General features: G+C 47.8%; 1 protein-coding gene across 1 annotated transcript; it reads right to left on the bottom strand.

Annotated features, from left to right (window-relative positions):
• Nucleotides 1-225: 225 nt before the first annotated feature.
• LOC106569151 (metal transporter CNNM4) lies at nucleotides 226-18,854 on the bottom strand. Its single transcript, XM_014140190.2, has 6 exons — nucleotides 17,286-18,854; nucleotides 9,532-9,675; nucleotides 8,528-8,665; nucleotides 7,987-8,156; nucleotides 4,251-4,347; nucleotides 226-2,283 (listed from the first exon to the last, which is right to left on the bottom strand). Exons 1-6 carry the CDS (start codon nucleotides 18,697-18,699, stop codon nucleotides 1,928-1,930), a joined length of 2,319 nt encoding a protein of 772 aa, XP_013995665.2. The 5' UTR covers nucleotides 18,700-18,854; the 3' UTR covers nucleotides 226-1,927.
• Between the last annotated feature and the right edge of the window lie 2,298 nt (nucleotides 18,855-21,152).

Here is a 21,152-nt window from a genome sequence, read left to right as displayed (position 1 = left end):
TCCACACTTCTTCCCTACTGCCCTACCTTCCACACTTCTTCCCTACTGCAGTATCCTTCCACACTTCCTTCCTACTGCCCTACCTTCCACACTTCCTCCCTACTGTCCTACCTTCCACACTTCCTCCCTACTGCCCTGTCTTCCACACTTCCTCCCTACTGCCCTGTCTTCCACACTTCCTCCCTACTGCCCTACCTTCCACACTTCCTCCGTAATGCCCTCCACGCTGTTTGTCTATCAGGTTGTACTTCCACTGTATGTAAGGTATGGATATTCTAGTGGATCTCCACGCTGTTTGTCTATCAGGTTGTACTTCCACTGTATGTAAGGTATGGATATTCTAGTGGATCTCCACGCTGTTTGTCTATCAGGTTGTACTTCCACTGTATGTAAGGTATGGATATTCTAGTGGATCTCCACGCTGTTTGTCTATCAGGTTGTACTTCCACTGTATGTAAGGTATGGATATTCTAGTGGATCTCCACGCTGTTTGTCTATCAGGTTGTACTTCCACTGTATGTAAGGTATGGATATTCTAGTGGATCTCCACGCTGTTTGTCTATCAGGTTGTACTTCCACTGTATGTAAGGTATGGATATTCTAGTGGATCTCCACGCTGTTTGTCTATCAGGTTGTACTTCCACTGTATGTAAGGTATGGATATTCTAGTGGATCTCCACGCTGTTTGTCTATCAGGTTGTACTTCCACTGTATGTAAGGTATGGATATTCTAGTGGATCTCCACGCTGTTTGTCTATCAGGTTGTACTTCCACTGTATGTAAGGTATGGATATTCTAGTGGATCTCCACGCTGTTTGTCTATCAGGTTGTACTTCCACTGTATGTAAGGTATGGATATTCTAGTGGATCTCCACGCTGTTTGTCTATCAGGTTGTACTTCCACTGTATGTAAGGTATGGATATTCTAGTGGATCTCCACGCTGTTTGTCTATCAGGTTGTACTTCCACTGTATGTAAGGTATGGATATTCTAGTGGATCTCCACGCTGTTTGTCTATCAGGTTGTACTTCCACTGTATGTAAGGTATGGATATTCTAGTGGATCTCCACGCTGTTTGTCTATCAGGTTGTACTTCCACTGTATGTAAGGTATGGATATTCTAGTGGATCTCCACGCTGTTTGTCTATCAGGTTGTACTTCCACTGTATGTAAGGTATGGATATTCTAGTGGATCTCCACGCTGTTTGTCTATCAGGTTGTACTTCCACTGTATGTAAGGTATGGATATTCTAGTGGATCTCCACGCTGTTTGTCTATCAGGTTGTACTTCCACTGTATGTAAGGTATGGATATTCTAGTGGATCTCCACGCTGTTTGTCTATCAGGTTGTACTTCCACTGTATGTAAGGTATGGATATTCTAGTGGATCTCCACGCTGTTTGTCTATCAGGTTGTACTTCCACTGTATGTAAGGTATGGATATTCTAGTGGATCTCCACGCTGTTTGTCTATCAGGTTGTACTTCCACTGTATGTAAGGTATGGATATTCTAGTGGATCTCCACGCTGTTTGTCTATCAGGTTGTACTTCCACTGTATGTAAGGTATGGATATTCTAGTGGATCTCCACGCTGTTTGTCTATCAGGTTGTACTTCCACTGTATGTAAGGTATGGATATTCTAGTGGATCTCCACGCTGTTTGTCTATCAGGTTGTACTTCCACTGTATGTAAGGTATGGATATTCTAGTGGATCTCCACGCTGTTTGTCTATCAGGTTGTACTTCCACTGTATGTAAGGTATGGATATTCTAGTGGATCTCCACGCTGTTTGTCTATCAGGTTGTACTTCCACTGTATGTAAGGTATGGATATTCTAGTGGATCTCCACGCTGTTTGTCTATCAGGTTGTACTTCCACTGTATGTAAGGTATGGATATTCTAGTGGATCTCCACGCTGTTTGTCTATCAGGTTGTACTTCCACTGTATGTAAGGTATGGATATTCTAGTGGATCTCCACGCTGTTTGTCTATCAGGTTGTACTTCCACTGTATGTAAGGTATGGATATTCTAGTGGATCTCCACGCTGTTTGTCTATCAGGTTGTACTTGCTGGAGCAGGGCTCTGAAGAAGAGGATGATGGGAGGGAAACTTAAATGTGATTTTGGCATATAAAGTGACCCCTCTCCCCTCCCCCATGTTACCCCTCCCCTTAGGGTAGTTGGTTCTTTACCTGGGAAGCGAGAGAACAGAGAGAATCTCTTAAGAGAGAGGCGTCGTGGAGGGGGGGACGCCATTGAGGGGGAGAGAGGGGGAGTGACGGCTGAGAGAGGGGTGGGCAGAAGGGGGAGAGAGAGAGACGCTCTCGTTTACTCATCGGTAGGCAGTAACAGCACTGTAGGACTTAAATCTGCCTCTCTCGCCCAGACTGACCTGAAGACACACAAACCTTTCTCCTTCACAGAGCACTTTGACATGATCACCTCTATACATCATATACATTTAGTGAACAATACATTGAGTCTGTGTCTAAAATGGCACCCTATTCCCTACTATAGTGCACTACTTTTGGCCAGGGTTAGCCACATAGGGCTTTGGCCTAAATTAGTGCACTACATTGGGGTTAGGGTGCAATATCAGATTCGCCCTGAGTGACTCGTCATTTTCAAAGGTCAGATTGGAGGCAGACAGACCAATGGTAGGGGCTTAACTGAGTGACATCAGACACAGATGTGAGTTGGACACAGTTTGACATGTAGGCAGCAGTACAGTACAGAGCATATAGCACATGCATACACATCATACACAGACAACACTATTACAGAGAGATATTAGACAGAGACAGATGGAGAGAGAGAAGAGAAAGGAAGACAGGGGAGAGAGAGAAAAGAACCCGTTTGTCCTGTATTGGTCATATTTGGGTTTAACTTTAAAAGGCTTTCGACAACCAGAACCTACTCTGCTTATGTCTGAATGTGTAGCGCCATCTACAGGACTAGTTACACTACTGACAGCATAGAAAGCCTAACTTAATTCCATTTTATGACTCTCAGCACACTGATTATATTGTCAAATCTTTAAGGGAGGCTGCTGGTCATACTGGTATCTGACCACTAGGTGGCAGCAGTGTTTCTAAAGAGATCTGGTTTCAGAGACACATTTCAACAACTCCAGCTCACGTGGGACTAAACACCGCTCTCTGTATCAGGGAGTGTGAGTCACCTGAAAGGTCCCAATACTACCCATAGTTGGTATCACAATTCCAGCCCTGTGGCATCATCACCTTCCTGCCAACTAAGCCCTCTCTCTCTCTCTCTCTCTCTCACACACACACACACACACATCCCAGTCACTGGCATATAAACACCTTCCCCTCCTTTAAGGGTGACACAGGTGTGTGTTTCCTTCTACCTGTTTAATACGTCATCTGTAGATCACATTTCTGTCTTCTGTTGGATCTCCTAAGACATTACACACACACACACCACAGGGGGCTGGTGGCAGAATGGGCTGGTGGTAATGACTAGAGCGGGATCAGTGGTATGGTTTCCATGGTTTCCAGGTGTTTGATACAATTCCATTCGCACAGATCTGAATATTATTATGAGTCGTCCACCCCTCCTGCCAACACACACGCCTCATTGTGAGTTTTTCCAACACACACGCCTCATTGTGAGTTTTTCCAACACACACGCCTCATTGTGAGTTTTTCCAACACACACGCCTCATTGTGAGTTTTTCCAACACACACGCCTCATTGTGAGTTTTTCCAACACACACGCCTCATTGTGAGTTTTTCCAACACACACGCCTCATTGTGAGTTTTCCAACACACACGCCTCATTGTGAGTTTTTCCAACACACACGCCTCATTGTGAGTTTTTCCAACACACACGCCTCATTGTGAGTTTTTCCAACACACACGCCTCATTGTGAGTTTTTCCAACACAAACGCCTCATTGTGAGCTGAGTAGCAGCACTATCTACTCTGGTGTGTGTGTGTGTGTGTGTGTGTGTGTGTGTGTGTAGGAGTTGAACATTTATGGATGTTGGTCAGTGAAGCTGGTGTTTCAGAAATATAACAACCACACTAGAAAAACAGGATAGAAATACTGTCTGACTGAACCAAGGTGATTGTTTGTGTTCCTGCCAGTGTGTATGACAGAGAAAGTTAGAGAAAGTTAGAGAGAGAGAGGCTTTGTGTTTGTCTTTGTGCATTGCTTGTCTTTTGTCTGATCATATACTGTATACAGTACGTGTGTGTGTGTGTGTGTGTGTGTGTGTGCTCACCCAGTGACGCTGTGCTAAGTGCCATGACTCCATAGTAGGAGAAGGGTCCTGTCTCAAACTTCATGTTCTCGTTTCCAGCCTCCACCTCCACTCGGCCCTGAGGAACACACAGTAACGCACACAGTAACGCCCACAGTAACGCCCACAGTAACGCCCACAGTAACGCCCACAGTAACGCCCACAGTAACGCCCACAGTAACGCACACAGTAACGCACACAGTAACGCCCAGTGACGTACACACACCCAGTGACCTAATTACATAAAGATAAGTACCCATACACTGATGAGTACACCTGGAGTATGTGCAGTAAAACGTCCATTCATCAGTGTGAGGATACCTACCTTCATGTCATACACATGAACACACACACAGTGTCTACAGTTTCACTGGTGTTGTTTGATCACTGATCGACCCATAAAGGCCAGAACCCTAACCATTGATATTCCATGCATGATTTACACTGTCAAGTTAAGGCTGAGCATCTGATGATAGGATTTCTGCCCAGGATTATGGATTTATGGGATTATTATAACATGATAATTATGGATTGTTATTATTCTATTTGTACTGCGAGAGTGATGTCTGATCTATCTGCTACGTTTCTTTGAGAGAGCTCTCCTAACAGGGTGAAAGAAAACCCTGGCAATCTCATCAATATTATATCAAAGTGCAGGTGTGCATGCTGTGTCACACACCCACCCTGAGGGTTTCATGTCAACACACCCTGGATCAACACACCCCAATCAGGGTTCATTTTGGCAGCTATTAGTTTTAGTCTTTAAATACCTTTTAGTCTTAGTCACATTTGAGTCATTTCATCCTTCATTAGTTTTAGTTATTATCAGTCGATTAAAACTCAGGACAATTTTAGTCTAGTTTTAGTCACAGACATTTTAGTCAGATAATAGTCAGCGCATTTGTTTTCTTCTATTAAATAATGAATATTTAGGCACCCTCACACTTCCATCACGTTCACATGGTCTTGTCCAACTTGGCCTCGTATAAATTAGCTGGAAACATTGATATTGTGGCAGATTGTAAACAACACCAGCCACAATTAACCACATAGGCTATAAAGCCTTGGCTACAGGTTAAACAATTTACAATTCAGATTTTCTTCCCATCATACCTGTTAAGGGGGGGTAAGCATTTCCAGAAATCCCAGAAGTATTACTGTACTAGTATAGCTATGGTTTTTCCCATAGGAAAAAAAGAAACTGCAACTCGCATTAGCGGACTGCTTCGCTGGAGAGGCAATACAGATGAATGAATAACAGAACACATGACAAAATAGAGCTTCTGGTGTGATCAAAGCTAAAATATCCTCCAGGACAGTAAGAGAGAGAGTAAACATTGTTTCTAGCTGAGGTTAGTTAGAAGTGAAGGCTCCCGGCTTCGCATCAGTTCAAAAGATTGACGAGTGACTGAAGTGACCTCCGGGGAACTGTGCAGGAGAGCCAGGAACAGCTCAATCAGACTGTGCAACTGAAACAAGTCAATTCTGCCAACGAGAGGATTGCATGAAATATTCTGCATGAAATGAAAAGGGAGCTTCGTGTCAAATGAGCTGTCCATTAGTCTCATGTGGAATTGTCGCCTCGTCACATTTTCATTGACTAAAATGAAAAGTCATTTGTAATGGGTATGGTTTTTTCCAAGGGCATCTCATCTTGTTTTTGTCATAGTTTTAGTCAGGAAGAACAAGTTGTACAGTGATCCCAAAGACCTCCTGGAGATGACCCCCCCCTACACACACACACACCTTCCTGAATGGTGGTACCAGAGCAGCTGTGCTCATGTTGCCATCAGTGTATCTGCACAGTGTCACCTTGTGTGTCAACAACAGAGTATCACACACACATAGGGGGATTGGGTTCTGAGGGCAAAGCCTAGGTAAGTGTGTGTTGATGTATTGTCTTTGAGTGGATTGTGGTAGGCTATGGTATGTACACTTGTAGTGCTTTGACCTTGCTCAGAAAAGAGACCCAAACCTCCCACACTGACAGGCGTGATGAAGTGACTGATGGGAAAACCAAGAGTCATCGCCCTGATCTCTGCCCCAGGGTGATCTGGGTAATCCCCCCAGCAGGGGGATGGGTAACCTTGGCCTGACTGCCACTAAGGGAGAGGTAATCCAGGCTGTGATTTAGTGATGTGCTCTGTGGGGCAGTGTGTGTGTGTCTGTGGGCTTGGCATACACAGAAGGCTTTATCGGTCTGCAGTCAGGGTGGACTAATGTGTGTGTGTGTGTGTGTGTGTCTGCCTGATATAGCACAGTGCCAACTTAAGCAGGGATGTGATTCTTGTGTTAATGAGAATGACACTAAAGTGACTGTGAGTAGCTGTGAGCCTCGCCCTCTCTCGCTGTGTGTGTCAGCGTCTCCCCCTCTCTCGCTGTGTGTGTCAGCGTCTCCCCCTCTCTCGCTGTGTGTGTCAGCGTCTCCCCCTCTCTCGCTGTGTGTCAGCGTCTCCCCCTCTCTCGCTGTGTGTGTCAGCGTCTCCCCCTCTCTCGCTGTGTGTGTGTGTCAGTGTAAGCGTCTCCAGGGTCAGCAGCTACATACTGGGTCAGATCCAGGGTCAGTAGTCAGATCCAGGGTCAGATCCAGGGTCAGTAGTTACATACAGGGTCAGATCCAGGTTCAGTAGCTACATACTGGGTCAGATCCAGGGTCAGTGCCAATACCATATTTACAATGTGCAGGGACACTGGAGTGGTTGGGTTACTTGTGTGTGAACCCCCCCCCCCCTCTCTCTCATATCTTGGTGCAGGGGAGGAGAGGAGAACAGGGGAGGAGAGGAGAACAGGGGAGGAGAGGAGAACAGGGGAGGAGAGGAGAACAGGGGAGGAGAGGAGAACAGGGGAGGGGAGAGGAGAACAGGGGAGGAGAGGAGAACAGGGGAGGAGAGGAGAACAGGGGAGGAGAGGAGAACAGGGGAGGGGAGGAGAACAGGGGAGGGGAGAGGAGAACAGGGGAGGGGAGAGGAGAACAGGAGGAGAGGAGAACAGGGGAGGGGAGAGGAGAACAGGGGAGGAGAGGAGAACAGGGGAGGGGAGGAGAACAGGGGAGGGGAGAGGAGAACAGGGGAGGAGAGGAGAACAGGGGAGGGGAGGAGAACAGGGGAGGGGAGAGGAGAACAGGGGAGGGAGAGGAGAACAGGGGAGGGGAGAGGAGAACAGGGGAGGGGAGAGGAGAACAGGGGAGGGGAGAGGAGAACAGGGGAGGAGAGAGGAGAACAGGGGAGGAGAGGAGAACAGGGGAGGGATTAGTTTATGCTAATTCACTGGCAGTGGGAGCAGAAACACTTGGCCTGTCCTCTCCCCTCTTGAATTATCATTCCATTTTCCTCCCCTTTCCAATCCTCGCTCTCTTCGACCCATTGTCTCCTCTCCTTCCTTCACCTTTCCACCTGACTCTAGTCATGTCTTCTCTACTCTCCATCTCCACCCTTCCTTGCTCCCCTCTTCTCCCTTTCTCTTCCCTTCCCCCCTCAGTCTCTCCTTACATAAGAGGGATCAATTAGTGAAGGGCAGGTCTGCCCCCCAGCAAGCTTCACACCCACCCATATATACATTGTGCTCAAGTGCTTAGTCACACCACAGGAATCACACTGTTCACCTTAATCCAGTCTGTGTGTTTAAAGCTGTGAGTGAGCCGTCTACCTAGAAGATGAGGATAGATATTGCATTGGTGTTGGACTACGTGTGTGACTGCACGTGTGCATGTACTGTGTACCTGCAGAATGAGTATGAAGTAGTCGACAGGTTTGCCTCTCTCGTAGATGTAGTGCAGAGCAGAGCGCTTGTCGCTGTCGTTGAACTTGATCTCCTGGATGACGTCAGGGTGCCTCAGAATCCTCAGTAAGACCTTCTCAGTGACCTGACTGGGACTGAACAGACTCACCTCTGTTGGGCACAGACACACACCCAGACATCACTTCCAGATTCTACCATCAATTTAGACAAATCAGTCACACTAAAGGCTGTAGAACACATGAACAGGATGCAGTTATACACTGTAAGACTTGTTATGAGGATGTATGACCCAACATCATCCTGACTAAATACCAACAATTTTGTTGATATAGAGATTCCTTTTTTTAATGACATTATAAAGTCTCATAAACGCTTATAACAAGTTAAAGCGTTATACCTTCAGGCTTTAAGTCAAGTGTAACCGACAAATCTCCACTGGAATGCCATCTGGTTGACCTGTGTTAAGTTGTTAACTATAATACCATGGTATGGTACTTCCTGTCAGGTGATAGTCAACTCACCTGTAGCCAGGAAGCGATGAGCAGCCAGCATCAGTTGAGGAGAGATCTTCACCCTGCACTCGTTCTCTGTGTGCTTAAAAGCAGAGAAGTCACGCATTCTCTTGTTAGGGTCCACCTTCTTTCTGTTCCTATTGTCAGCTGGAGAGAGGAGAGAGAAAGAAAGTAGAGAGAGAAAGAGTCGAGAAAGAGAAAGTAGAGTGTAGAGAAAGAGTAGAGAGAGAGAGTAGAGAGAGAGAAAGTAGAGAGCCGAGAGAGAGAGAGAGAGAGAGAGCCGAGAGAGAGAGAGAGAGCCGAGAGAGAGTCGAGAGAGAGAGAGAGAGTAGAGAGAGAAAGTAGAGAAAGGAGAGAGAAAGTAGAGAGAGAAAGTAGAGAGTAGGGAGAGAGTAGAGAGAAAGTAGAGAAAGGAGAGAGAAAGTAGAGAAAGGAGAGAGAAAGTAGAGAGAGAAAGGAGAGTAGGGAGAGAGTAGAGAAGGAGAGAGAAAGCGAGGATAGAGAGAAAATAGGAAGAGAGGATAGAGGGAAAATGACAACAGTCATGTTTACCATGAGTGAATTCACTATCCACAAAAAAAAATGTTTAGGAGTATGGGAGCTTCATTCTCTTTATGTATTTTTCTGTTGACAATCCTGAAATGAGATGGGACACAGTGATAGACGGGAGATGGGAGTATGAAATTGGCGAAGGGGTTGGCATTCTGAAGGCGATGTGTGTTGGGAAACTGCAACGCTGCCTCTGTTTCAATACAACACAACTCCTCCTGAAGAGCTGATAGGTAGGCTTTTGCTCCAGCCCTACACTTGAACACACGATTCAGTTAGTCAAGGTCCTGAGGAGAAGCTGCTTCGTAGAATCAGATGTCTTAGAACAGGGTTGGAAACAAAACCAATTTCCATCCATAATTTAACTCATTACACTCCAGTTCACTACAGAATAAGTAAATTGACTCTGGACTGATCCATTGTCCATGTGTAGTTTAAATCAGGGTTGGTTGATGTTGACTCACTATAAAGGTCGGACTCGTCCAGTATCTCTGATTTGATGATCTCCTCGATGACATCCTCCAAGGTGACCAATCCCAGCACCTCGTAGAAGGGATCCCCCTCCCCCTCGCTGTTGACTTTCTGAACGATGGCCAGGTGAGATTTACCTAGAAGGGTGAACACCAGAGACAGTCAAGGCTAGAACCCACAACACCAAGAAGCAGAAAATACCCAGACCTAGTGTTTCCGAGTGAGACTGTGACGAGACCAAGATCAGTCAGTACTGGGGTCAGTCAGTCAGTCAGTACTGTGGTCAGTCAGTCAATCAGTCCTGGGGTCAGTCAGTCAGTCAGTACTGGGGTCAGTCAGTCAGTACTGTGGTCAGTCAGTCAATCAGTACTGTGGACAGTCAGTCAATCAGTACTGTGGACAGTGAGTCAGTCAGTACTGTGGACAATCAATCAGTCAGTACTGTGGACAATCAATCAGTCAGTACTGTGGACAGTCAGTCAGTCAGTACGGGGGTCAGTCAGTCAATCAGTCCTGGGGTCAGTCAGTCAATCAGTACTGGGGTCAGTCAGTACTGGGGTCAATCAGTCAGTCAGTACTGGGGTCAATCAGTCAGTCAGTCAGTCAGTACTGGGGTCAGTCAGTCAGTCAGTACTGGGGTCAATCAGAACTGGGGTCAATCAGTCAGTCAGTACTGTGGACAGTCAGTCAGTCAGTACTGGGGTCAATCAGTCAGTCAGTCAGTCAGTACTGGGGTCAGTCAGTACTGGGGTCAATCAGTCAGTCAGTACTGGGGTCAATCAGTCAGTCAATCAGTACTGGGGTCAGTCAGTCAGTCAGTCAGGACTGGGGTCAGTCAGTCAGTACTGTGGACAGTCAGTCAGTCAGTACTGGGGTCAGTCAGTCAGTACTGGGGTCAGTCAGTCAGTCAGTACTGGGGTCAGTCAGTCAGTCAGGACTGGGGTCAGTCAGTCAGGACTGGGGTCAATCAGTCAGTCAGGACTGGGGTCAATCAGTCAGTCAGGACTGGGGTCAATCAGTCAGGACTGGGGTCAATCAGTCAGTCAGTTGGGACTGAGGTCAATCAGTCAGTCAGTCAGTACTGAGGTCAATCAGTCAGTCAGTCAGTACTGAGGTCAATCAGTCAGTACTGGGGTCATTCAGTCAGTCGGGACTGGGGTCAATCAGTCAGTCAGGACTGGGGTCAATCAGTCAGTCAGTACTGGGGTCAATCAGTCAGTCAGTCCTGGGGTCAATCAGTCAGTCAGTCCTGGGGTCAGTCAGTCCTGGGGTCAGTCAGTACTGGGGTCAGTCAGTACTGGGGTCAGTCAGTCAGTACTGTGGACAATCAGTCAGTCAGTACTGGGGTCAATCAGTCAGTCAGTACTGGGGTCAGTCAGTACTGGGGTCAATCAGTCAGTCAGTACTGGGGTCAATCAGTCAGTCAGTCAGTCAGGACTGGGGTCAGTCAGTCAGTCAGGACTGGGGTCAGTCAGTCAGTACTGGGGTCAATCAGTCAGTCGGTACTGGGGTCAGTCAGTACTGGGGTCAGTCAGTACTGGGGTCAATCAGTCAGTCAGTCAGGACTGGGGTCAATCAGTCAGTACTGGGGGTCAATCAGTCAGTCAGTTAGTACTGGGGTCAGTCAGTCAGTACAGGGATCAGTCAGTCAGTCAGTACTGGGGTCAGTCAGTCAGTCAGTACTGTGGACAATCAGTCAGTCAGTCAGTACTGGGGTCAATCAGTCAGTCGGTACTGGGGTCAGTCAGTACTGGGGTCAATCAGTCAGTCAGTACTGGGGTCAATCAGTCAGTCAGTCAGTCAGTACTGGGGTCAATCAGTCAGTCAGTACTGGGGTCAATCAGTCAGTCAGGACTGGGGTCAGTCAGTCAGTCAGTCAGTACGGGGGTCAGTCAGTCAATCAGTCCTGGGGTCAGTCAGTCAATCAGTCCTGGGGTCAGTCAGTACTGGGGTCAATCAGTCAGTCAGTACTGGGGTCAATCAGTCAGTCAGTCAGTACTGGAGTCAGTCAGTAAGTACTGGAGTCAGTCAGTACTGGGGTCAGTCAGTACTGGGGTCAATCAGTCAGTCAGTCCTGGGGTCAGTCAGTCAGTACTGGGGTCAATCAGTCAATCAGTACTGGGGTCAATCAGTCAGTCAGTACTGTGGACAGTCAGTCAGTCAGTACTGTGGACAGTCAGTCAGTCAGTACTGGGGTCAATCAGTCAGTCAGTACTGGGGTCAATCAGTCAGTCAGTCAGTCAGTACTGGGGTCAATCAGTCAGTCAGTACTGGGGTCAATCAGTCAGTCAGGACTGGGGTCAGTCAGTCAGTCAGTCAGTACGGGGGTCAGTCAGTCAATCAGTCCTGGGGTCAGTCAGTCAATCAGTCCTGGGGTCAGTCAGTACTGGGGTCAATCAGTCAGTCAGTACTGGGGTCAATCAGTCAGTCAGTCAGTACTGGAGTCAGTCAGTAAGTACTGGAGTCAGTCAGTACTGGGGTCAGTCAGTACTGGGGTCAATCAGTCAGTCAGTCCTGGGGTCAGTCAGTCAGTACTGGGGTCAATCAGTCAATCAGTACTGGGGTCAATCAGTCAGTCAGTACTGTGGACAGTCAGTCAGTCAGTACTGTGGACAGTCAGTCAGTCAGTACTGTGGACAATCAGTCAGTCAGTACTGGGGTCAGTCAGTACTGGGGTCAATCAGTCAGTCAGTACTGGGGTCAATCAGTCAGTCAGTCAGGACTGGGGTCAGTCAGTCAGTACTGTGGACAGTCAGTCAGTCAGTACTGTGGACAGTCAGTCAGTCAGTACTGTGGACAGTCAGTCAGTCAGTCAGTACTGTGGACAGTCAGTCAGTCAGTACTGGGGTCAGTCAGTCAGTCAGTCAGTCAGTCCTGGGGTCAGTCAGTCAGTCAGTACTGGGGTCAATCAGTCAATCAGTACTGGGGTCAATCAGTCAGTCAGTACTGTGGACAGTCAGTCAGTCAGTACTGTGGACAATCAGTCAGTCAGTACTGTGGACAATCAGTCAGTCAGTACTGGGGTCAGTCAGTACTGGGGTCAATCAGTCAGTCAGTACTGGGGTCAATCAGTCAGTCAGTCAGGACTGGGGTCAGTCAGTCAGTACTGTGGACAGTCAGTCAGTCAGTACTGTGGACAGTCAGTCAGTCAGTACTGTGGACAGTCAGTCAGTCAGTACTGTGGACAGTCAGTCAGTCAGTACTGTGGACAGTCAGTCAGTCAGTCAGTACTGGGGTCAGTCAGTCAGTCAGTACTGGGGTCAGTCAGTCAGTCAGTAATGTGGGCAATCAGTCAGTCAGTCAGTACTGGGGTCAATCAGTCAGTCAGTACTGGGGTCAATCAATCAGTCAGGACTGGGGTCAATCAGTCAGTCAGTCCGAATGAGGTCAATCAGTCAGTCAGTCCGGACTGAGGTCAATCAGTCAGTCAGTCAGGACTGGGGTCAATCAGTCAGTCAGTCAGGACTGGGGTCAATCAGTCAGTCAGTACTGTGGTCAATCAGTCAGTCAGTACTGTGGACAATCAGTCAGTCAGTACTGTGGACAATCAGTCAGTCAGTACTGTGGACAGTCAGTCAGTACTGTGGACAATCAGTCAGTCAGTCCTGGGGTCAGTCAGTCAGTCAGTCCTGGGGTCAGTCAGTCAGTCCTGGGGTCAGTCAGTCAGTCCTGGGGTCAGTCAGTCAGTCCTGGGGTCAGTCAGTACTGGGGTCAGTCAGTCAGTCAGTACTGTGGACAATCAGTCAGTCAGTACTGGGGTCAATCAGTCAGTCAGTACTGGGGTCAGTCAGTACTGGGGTCAATCAGTCAGTCAGTACTGGGGTCAATCAGTCAGTCAGTCAGTCAGGACTGGGGTCAATCAGTCAGTCAGGACTGGGGTCAATCAGTCAGTCAGGACTGGGGTCAATCAGTCAGTCAGGACTGGGGTCAGTCAGTCAGTCAGGACTGGGGTCAGTCAGTCAGTCAGGACTGGGGTCAATGAGTCAGGACTGGGGTCAGTCAGTCAGTCAGTACTGGGGTCAATCAGTCAGTCGGTACTGGGGTCAGTCAGTACTGGGGTCAGTCAGTACTGGGGTCAATCAGTCAGTACTGGGGTCAATCAGTCAGTACTGGGGTCAATCAGTCAGTCAGTCAGTACTGGGGTCAGTCAGTACAGGGATCAGTCAGTCAGTCAGTACTGGGGTCAGTCAGTCAGTCAGTACTGGGGTCAATCAGTCAGTCAGTACTGGGGTCAATCAGTCAGTCAGTACTGTGGACAATCAGTCAGTCAGTACTGGGGTCAATCAGTCAGTCAGTCAATCAGTCAGGACTGGGGTCAGTCAGTCAGTACTGGGGTCAGTCAGTCAGTCAGTACTGGGGTCAATCAGTACTGGGGTCAATCAGTCAGTCAGTCAGTACTGGGGTCAATCAGTCAGTCAGTCAGGACTGGGGTCAATCAGTCAGTCAGTCAGGACTGGGGTCAATCAGTCAGTCAGTCAGGACTGGGGTCAATCAGTCAGTCAGTCAGTCAGTACTGTGGACAATCAGTCAGTCAGTCCTGTAGTCAGTCAGTCAGTACTGTAGTCAGTCAGTCAATCAGCTGGAGTCAATGGTGTTGTGAAATATCTGAAGATTGAGAGGAGAGACTATTCCTGGTTCCTGGGTGTTAGGGTACTGGGGGTAACCTACTTAAGTGTACTGTATATAGTAAGTCACATAACATCACTCCTCCCCCTCCCGAGTCTGTTCTGATCTGTGGTTCTTCCCCCAGTCCTCCTCTCATTAAGCTCGAAGTCCATACAAGAAAGGGGGATGGGGATAGAGAGAGACAGAAAGGGGTAATCCACTCATTCTCCTGGTTTACTATTCCTCCTCTCTTATCCTCCTCCCCGCTCTTATCCTCATCCCCTTCTCTTATCCTCCTCTCTTATCCTCCTCCTCGCTCTTATCCTCCTCCCCGCTCTTCACCTCATCTCCGCTCTTATCCTCATCTCCGCTCTTATCCTCATCCCCTTCTCTTATCCTCCTCTCCGCTCTTATCCTCCTCCCCTTCTCTTATCCTCCTCTCTTATCCTCCTCCCCTTCTCTTATCCTCCTCTCCGCTCTTATCCTCCTCCTCGCTCTTATCCTCCTCCCCTTCTCTTATCCTCCTCTCCGCTCTTATCCTCCTCCCCTTCTCTTATCCTCCTCCTCACTCTTATCCTCCTCCTCTCCGCTCTTATCCTCCTACCCGCTCTTATCCTCCTCTCCGCTCTTATCCTCCTCTCCGCTCTTATCCTCCTCTCCGCTCTTATCCTCCTCTCCGCTCTTATCCTCCTCCCCTTCTCTTATCCTCCTCCCCTTCTCTTATCCTCCTCCCCTTCTCTTATCCTCCTCTCTGCTCTTATCCTCCTCTCCGCTCTTATCCTCCTCTCCGCTCTTATCCTCTCAGGTGTTGGGAACACACTGTTCTGTGTATTTTACAAGCTCTGTCACATGTATAATATTGAGTGTGATATACCCTATTGTATTTTCAGCCTGCACTTAAAGGGACAGCGAACACACAGTGGGAATTGATTGGCTGAGTCAGTCAACCTAACACACACACAAACATCAGAGTCAACCAAACCCAACACACATATACTGTACTGTATACCTTCCCACTGACAACACGGCTGACATCTCACACACTGTCACAATCCAGCCAATAAAAAAAGAGTAGAGAGACACCAGTGGGTCAGAAGAGTGAGGTCACACGGTGATTCTAGCCACAGCGATGATCTGAATGCGTGGTTGTTAGGCTGAGTCAGTGTCGTCCATCTTTGATCTCTGACTGTCTGTGTGGTGTGAAGATCAGTACTGACCTGTCACTATCCCTCCACTAGGTCACCATGCTGTCTAACCACAGATACAAGGCTTCTTCAACAACTAACCCTTAAACCTCACCCATACCTTGTTCCCAACCTTACTCGTGTGTAATGTAGGGATGGAACAAAAGCCTGCACATCCTGTGTGTCTGCAGGACAGGCACTGTGGCAGCAGCAGCTTGCTCTACAGCCGAGACCCCAGCTCCAGACTGACAGTTCAGCTGTTCCCAACTGGTCCAGTAAACCCACTGGTCACCCAGAGAGAACACACAACTGGTATCCCAAGTCTGAACGAGCCTCTGATTAAACTTTGAGGATGTAAACAAGCAGAAACAGTGGCCCTCCAGGACCAGAGCTGTCCATCCCTAGCCTGGAATTCAAACTGATATGCACCATTTGCAGTACATAACGGTTTGGATTCCAGGCTACATCCCTGTTCTGAGCACAGAAATGAGACCATCGAAGGTCATCTAGTCAGTTCTGCTCACTATGGTGTGTTCTGATGGTGCTGGATAACAACTGCAGTGATGCTTCACTAGGACCCTCTTCACAATAAGGCCTAGGCTAGCTAGCTAGCTATCTATCTATCTCTATATCTATATCTATATCTATATATATATATATATATTTAAATAAACAGTTATGACAGCTGGTGACATTGTCATTCTTCACACACACACAATGATACAAACTGTAGTTTGGGTCAGCTAACTGGCTAGGCATATAGTTAGCCACCTAGGTTGTGTAATGAGCATGCAACATCAAATGACTTGATGTTGATAACATGCGTTACAACTTTTGAGTGAAGCGTTACAACAGCCTAGCTAGCCTAGCCCCTGGATAGCCCTACGACTGAGTGACGATAGCGGCCCTACGACTGAGTGACGATAGCGGCCCTACGACTGAGTGACGATAGCGGCCCTACGACTGAGTGACGATAGCGGCCCTACGACTGAGTGACGATAGCGGCCCTACGACTGAGTGACGATAGCGGCCCTACGACTGAGTGACGATAGCGGCCCTACGACTGAGTGACGATAGCGGCCCTACGACTGAGTGACGATAGCGGCCCTACGACTGAGTGACGATAGCGGCCCTACGACTGAGTGACGATAGCGGCCCTACGACTGAGTGACGATAGCGGCCCTACGACTGAGTGACGATAGCAGCCCTACGACTGAGTGACGATAGCAGCCCTACGACTGAGTGACGATAGCAGCCCTACGACTGAGTGACGATAGCAGCCCTACGACTGAGTGACGATAGCAGCCCTACGACTGAGTGACGATAGCAGCCCTACGACTGAGTGACGATAGCAGCCCTACGACTGAGTGACGATAGCAGCCCTACGACTGAGTGACGATAGCAGTCCTACGACTGAGTGACGATAGCAGCCCTACGACTGAGTGACGATAGCAGCCCTACGACTGAGTGACGATAGCAGTCCTAGCCCAATGCTCTCCCCGTGTGGCTCTACTATATAAATGACAACAGAATGGACCCAGAACTAATTATGGCAGAGTTCCTGGAGAGTTATAGGTACAGACTTCAGCTCCAGGCCAGCACTAACACAGCTGATTCAACCAGGTGTGAATAGTGCAGGTCTAGAACAAAAGCCTATTCCCTGAAGCTATCCAGAGACAGAGTTGATGACCCCTAGATTGTGATGTGTCACATTTGTTCCCTGCCATGACAACTGGGTTGAGATATTCCACTCATCGATACACACATCAATACAGCCAGGGGCACATCTATGTCAGTGTGTGTGTGTGTGTGTGTGTGTGTGTGTGTGTGTGTGTGTGAGAGTGTATTGATTATGGGAAGTGACGGATGCATTATAAATACTTTTCCATACATCAACCATTTATGTAAATATGGTGATGTATGACACATGCTTCCCCCGTCCCTCCAGATATACACACCTTTCTTGAACTCCTCCAGCATGGAGTCCAGCCGTGTGTCGTGGAACACAAAGTGGACCGGGTGGTTGTAGAACTTGGTGATGGTCTTCAGGGTGGTGCAGTCGTCAGGGTCCACGAACGCCAGGTCCTTCACATACAGGATGTCCACGATGTTGGAGCGCTCGTCGTCGAACACGGGGATGCGCGTGTAGCCGCTCTCCATGATCTCTGACATGGTGTTGAAGTCGAGGACCGCGTCATTCTGGATCATGAAGCAGTGGGCCAGAGGAGTCATCACGCTCTCCACCGTCTTATTCCGGAGTTCCAGAGCTCCTTGGATCATGTTGAGCTCCTCTTTGACCAGGTCGTTGTACGGTTCCGTCACCCTGAGCATCTCCACCAGCTTCTCGCGGTTATACACAGTGCCGATCTCCTGGCCTAGGAGCACGTCTAGGAGCTTGCTGACGGGGAAGGAGAGGGGGAAGGTGAGCAACATGAAGAACTTGGTCACCTGGATGGTGTTGGCGCCCACCGCCAGCCCGTGGCGAGAACACAGCGCCTGGGGGACGATCTCACCGAAAATCACAATACCCACTGTGGAGGCGACCACAGCGCCCAGCCCAGAGCCTATCAGGTCGTCCAGGAGGATGGTGAGTGTAGTATTGACCAAGACGTTGCCAAGCAACAGAGAACAGAGAAGGTAGTTCCCCTTGCTGCGGATGGGCTCAATTTTGCTGGCGTATTTCTTCTCCTTCTCTGAGCCACAACTCTGGACTATACGGAGCTCCATCGGGTCCAGAGCCATGAGCCCCAGGTTCAGCCCGCTGAACATGCCAGACAGCACCAACAGACAGCAGATGAGGATGATCTGGAACCACAGGGGGAGGAGAGTTTTCTCCCCCTCCACCACCCGCAGTCTCCCGTCGCTATCCCCGAGCAGAGCCCACCTACCATCAGCCAAACTCCTGATGCACAGCCCGTACTCCTTGTGCGGCTCGCTCTTACGAAGCGGCTTAATGTTTATGCTCAGTACCCCCGTGGTCCCCCGGCTACTGATGTTCATGTAGTTTGCGATGCTGAAGTCTTTTGTGAAATCAACACAAGTGCTGTTAGGTGTGTCGTCAATGATGTTATTGTTTCCCCCATCCTCGCTCCCATCCCCTCGTTCTGTGAACCGTATCTGAGCCCAGGTGCCCGAGTTGAGCTGCACACCGTAGAACCGGAGCTGCACTGTGCTCTCCTCCGTTACCTGGATGACCCCATCGTCAGTGGTCGAGGCCGGTTTGTCGCTCCTCTCCAGCCGCATACCGAGCACCTGGCTCCCGCTGTTGCTGACACTCGAAGTGGCTGTCTCGGTGCGTCCCCCCACTGCACTCCAAAGGAAAACGATTAGAGTCAGAACGTAGCCTTGCTGCCCGCTCCATTCTGTCGCCATGTTTGTTTCACTGTACTGGCGACCTGGGTGCTGACGTCACTACTCATCTCCCTCCAGCCCCGCTCCTATTACCATAATAACCCTAAAGCACCGCCTATCGGACACGGCAGGTATACCATACACACGCACACGTCTGTAACATACTGTTGGGGTTCAGCACAGGAGGTTGGTGGCACCTTCATTTGGGAGGACGGGCTCGTGGTAATGGCTGGAGTGGAATTGATGCTATTCCATTGACTCCGTTCCAGCCATTATTATGAACCATCCTCCCCACCCCTTGACTTGTTCCACATTTTGTTGTGTTACAGCCGAAATTGAAAATTGATTAAATTGATTTTTCTCTCACACCCATCTACACATAAAGTGAAAACATGTTTTTATCATTTTGATCAAATGTATTGAAAATGACATACAGAAATATCACATTTACATAAGTATTCACACCCCTGAGTCACACCTTTGGCAGTGATTACAGCTGTGAGTCTTTCTGGGTTAGTCTTTAAGAGCTTTGCATGTCTGGATTGTACAATATTTGCACATTATTCTTTTTTAATTCTTCAAGATCTGTAAAGTTGGTTGTTGATCATTGCTAGACAGCCATCATTGCTAGACAGCCAAGTCAAAGCTGTAACTAGGCCACACAGGAACATTCAATGTCGTCTTGGTATGCAACTTCAGTGTATATTTGGCCTTGTGTTTTAGGTTATTGTCCTGCTGAAAGGAGAATTTGTCTTCCAGTGTCTGTTGGAAAGCAGACTGAACCAGATTTTCCTCTAGGACTTACTTTGCCTGTGCTTAGTTATACTCCATTGCTTTTTATCCCCCAAAAATCCCTAGTCCTTGCCAATGATAAGCATACCCATAACCTGATGCAATCACCACCATGCTTGAAAATATGAAGAGTGGTACTCGGTGTGTGTGTTGGATTTGCCCCAAACAAAAAGCTTTGTACATTTATTTGTCATTATTTAAAATTGTTACTTTATTGCCAAAAGGATGAATGTTTTGGAATATTTTTATTCTGTACAGGCTTCTTTCTTTTCACTCTGTCATTTAAGTTAGTAATGCGGAGTAACTACAATGTTGTTGATCCATCCTCAGTTTTCTCCTATCACCGCCATTAAAGTGTGTAACTGTTTTAAAGTCACCATTGGCCTCATGGTGAAATCCCTCTCCGGCAACTGAGTTAGGAAGTACATTAAATTTTTTTTACATTTTAGTCATTTAGCAGACGCTCTTATCCAGAGCAACTTACAGTAGTGAATGCATACATTTCATACATTTATTTATTTATTTTTCCGTACAAGTACCCTTGTATCTTTGTATTTACTGGGTGTATTGATACACCAGCCATAGTGTAAAGAATAATTTGCTCAAAATAATGTTCAATGTAAAATTTTTTTACACATTTACCAATCAGTGCCCTTCTTTGTGAGGCATTGGAAAATCTCCCTGAGACATTGCAGCTTTTAATTTTGTATTAATTTGTAAAAAAATAAATAATTGAAAAACATAATTCTACTTTGACATTATGGGGTATTATGTGTAGGCCAGTGTCACTAAATCTCAATGTAATCCATTTTAAATTCAGGCTGTAACACAACAAAATGGGTGTGAATACTTTCTGAAGTCACTGTATACCTCAGTGATTGTCACTGGGCTATGATCGGGGCAATGTTCTGAGCTGCACGTTCACGCTGGACTGCGCTACAGTTTTCTCATGTCGCACGCCGTGCGTGTGAATGGTAGAATCTGGCAAGCATGAATGCTATTGGGCGCGTCCTCTTCCCAGGCGTTGCTGACCAATGCAAGATCTTACAATGCCTGGATAGGTATTTTAAGTATTAGCTAACCACATTATATGTTATAGCAATCTGTCAGTCAATGACACAGTCAATGACGTCGCACACAACCTTCGCTTTGATGCATGCAAAGCTATGTACACTTACTGTATGTTCACTACATGACCAAAAGTATGTGGACACCTGCTCGGCGAATATCTCATTCCAAAATTATGGGAATTAATATGGAGTTTGTCCCCCCTTTGCTGCTATAACAGCCTCCGCTCTTCTGGGAAGGCTTTCCACTTGATGTTGGAACATTGCTGCGGGGACTTGCTTCCATTCAGCCACAAGAGCATTAGTGAGGTTGGGCACTGATGTTGGGCGGTTAGACATGGCTTGTAGTCGGCATAACAATTCATCCCAAAGCTGTTCGATGGGGTTGAGGTCAAGGCTCTGTGCAGTCTAGTCAAGTTATTCAACACCAATCTCGACAAACCATTTCTGTATGGACCTCGCTTTGTGCACAGGGGTATTGTCATGCTGAAACAGGAAAGGGTCTTCCCCAAACTGTTGCCACAAAGGTGGAAGCACAGAATCGTCTAGAATATCATTGTATGATGTTGCGTTAAGATTTCCCTGCACTGGAACTAAGGGGCCTAGCCCAGACTA

The sequence above is a fragment of the Salmo salar genome, chromosome ssa01, assembly GCF_905237065.1.
Source record: "Salmo salar chromosome ssa01, Ssal_v3.1, whole genome shotgun sequence".
Lineage (NCBI taxonomy): Eukaryota > Metazoa > Chordata > Actinopteri > Salmoniformes > Salmonidae > Salmo > Salmo salar.
This window is presented reverse-complemented; position numbering and strand designations above follow the sequence as displayed.